Source organism: Aplysia californica, unplaced genomic scaffold, assembly GCF_000002075.1.
Source record: "Aplysia californica isolate F4 #8 unplaced genomic scaffold, AplCal3.0 scaffold00197, whole genome shotgun sequence".
In the NCBI taxonomy this organism is placed as follows: domain Eukaryota; kingdom Metazoa; phylum Mollusca; class Gastropoda; order Aplysiida; family Aplysiidae; genus Aplysia; species Aplysia californica.
This window is the reverse complement of record NW_004797467.1, coordinates 1,171,011-1,172,992: the sequence shown is the minus strand read 5'-3', so window position 1 is coordinate 1,172,992 and position 1,982 is coordinate 1,171,011. Positions and strand designations below refer to the sequence as shown.

The 1,982-nt window shown below is 41.8% G+C and overlaps 1 protein-coding gene across 1 annotated transcript in view; it reads left to right on the top strand.

Annotated features, from left to right (window-relative positions):
- Nucleotides 1-212: 212 nt before the first annotated feature.
- Nucleotides 213-1,982, top strand: part of LOC101858408 (plexin A3) — a gene marked incomplete at its 5' end in the record, with an annotated part of 65,514 nt that continues 63,744 nt past the window's right edge. The window contains 2 exon segments of the mRNA XM_013082876.1: nucleotides 213-425; nucleotides 1,345-1,473. Of these exon segments, the coding sequence (XP_012938330.1) occupies nucleotides 213-425; nucleotides 1,345-1,473 (342 nt within the window).

The following is a 1,982-nucleotide window of genomic DNA, read 5'->3' as shown; positions in this document are numbered from 1 at the left end:
AGTATGTTACTCTCTTGTAACACCTCTATTCTTCGGCACTTATATGACCTTTTTGTGTTGCAAGTGCAGTAAAACTCTTACTAAAACTAAAACTAAACAACAACAAAAACAACGCCACCACCATTACTACCACCACCATTACCACCACCACCAACACATCTAAGTATCTTCAAAGTAATATCATTCTGTATATCTCTCCCCCTCCTCCTCAGAGCGGCCTCGTTGCGACCCATGACGAGGACGAGCACAAGTATCTCTGCAACACCAACCAGCTGGAGAGCTTCTCCAACATCGTGGGCATGATGCCCATGCTGAGGGAGCCGGTCAGTGTGTTCACTGGCCTCAGAGTCACGTCCTTGGCCGTCACGGTGGTCAACGAGTTCACCGTAGCTTTTGTCGGGACGGAAGACGGGAGGATCAAAAAGGTAAGTAATAATGATGATAATAATAATAATAATGATAATAATAACAATAATAATATAATAATAATAATAATAATAATAATAATAATGATAAAGATAATAATAATAATAACAATGGTAATAATAATAATAATAATAATAATAATAATAATAATAATAATAATAATAATAGATTGTATTTATATAGCGCTCTATCCCATAGTACTAGTATAAGCTCTGAGCGCTTTACACCATTCACATAATCATTCACAGAAGCAAAAATATTTCACAGAAACAAGAAAAAACCAAAACCAGTTCAACCACCGAACCACTTAAAGAAGAACTTTCACAACCGTTGATAAACTATACACGGAAGGACTGTGAAAAAAATGTATAATATATATTATGTACACCGTTGTTTAAACGGTGTCGAATATCCTGTGCCCATTGGGGGATCGGGTCTGGTCTGGTCGGGGCGGTTTGCTTGCCACATTGAGGACGCAAAGCGGCTCTCGTGGCATAAGCCGATCGCGCCCGTTTGTTTTCAGGCGACGAGTGTGGCGATCGCCCCCTACCCGACCCGACCCGACCCGACCCGACCCCATCCTCTGTGGGCTCCCCGTATATCACAAACCGATCGCAACATTGTGGAATCTTACATTGCGTATTATTTTTTAAGGGTAACGTTCTGGACATTTACGGGCAAGAATTCTTTTTAAAAAAAGTAACATTCTGGAAACTTTTGTACAAGTCTTCTAAAATTTACGTACGAGTCCCTCTTAATAATGGTAGCGTTTTGGATATGTAGGTACAAGGGCCAATATAATAACTCGTAACGGAAGACGTAACCGTGACAACCGTCGTAAATCAAAGCAATCTGTTAGTTTCCGCAATCAAAGGAGACAAATCATGAACAATTTCGACCGTTTCTCTCCCCCCTCAGCTTGTTTTGGCCACAGGCAACCGGGCTGTGGAGTACTCAGAGGTCGCGGTCTTCAAAGGTCAACGGATTTTGCCGGATATGAGATTTGACGCCAAGGAAGAGAACTTGTACGTGATGACAGAGACAAACGTGAGTATTCGCCCTTGTTCTGTCGAGTCGATGCATTTCTGAAGATCACACTGGCCAATGTAATTCCAGTGATGCGAACCTGCGGTGTCTGTATTTTTCTTGTTTGTGTTTGTTTGTTTTTCTGTGTGTACGAGTATAGTTTCACGGAAACGGTGATTTGTGTTTCTGTCCATATAATAAATTTGTCTGCCCATCCATTTGTATCTTGTGTATTTGTGTACATGTCGATCGGTTTGTCTGTGGAAGAACGTTGTTTATCACTCCTCCGTGTTTAAAACTGTTTCCCAGTCTTTGGTCAGTTCGCGCTAACGAAGTACTGAGAATTTGTACATGTTATTTCCCGCACTCCTGCTCGCTCTCAGTTTCTGCCTCTCTCTGTCTCTCTATCTGTCTCTCTGTTTGTCTCTCTTGATTCTCGCTCTGCCCATCTCTCTGTTTCTCTCTCTCTCTCTTTCTCTCTCTTTCTCTCTCTCTCTCTCTCTCTCTCTCTCTCTCTCTCTCTCTCTCTC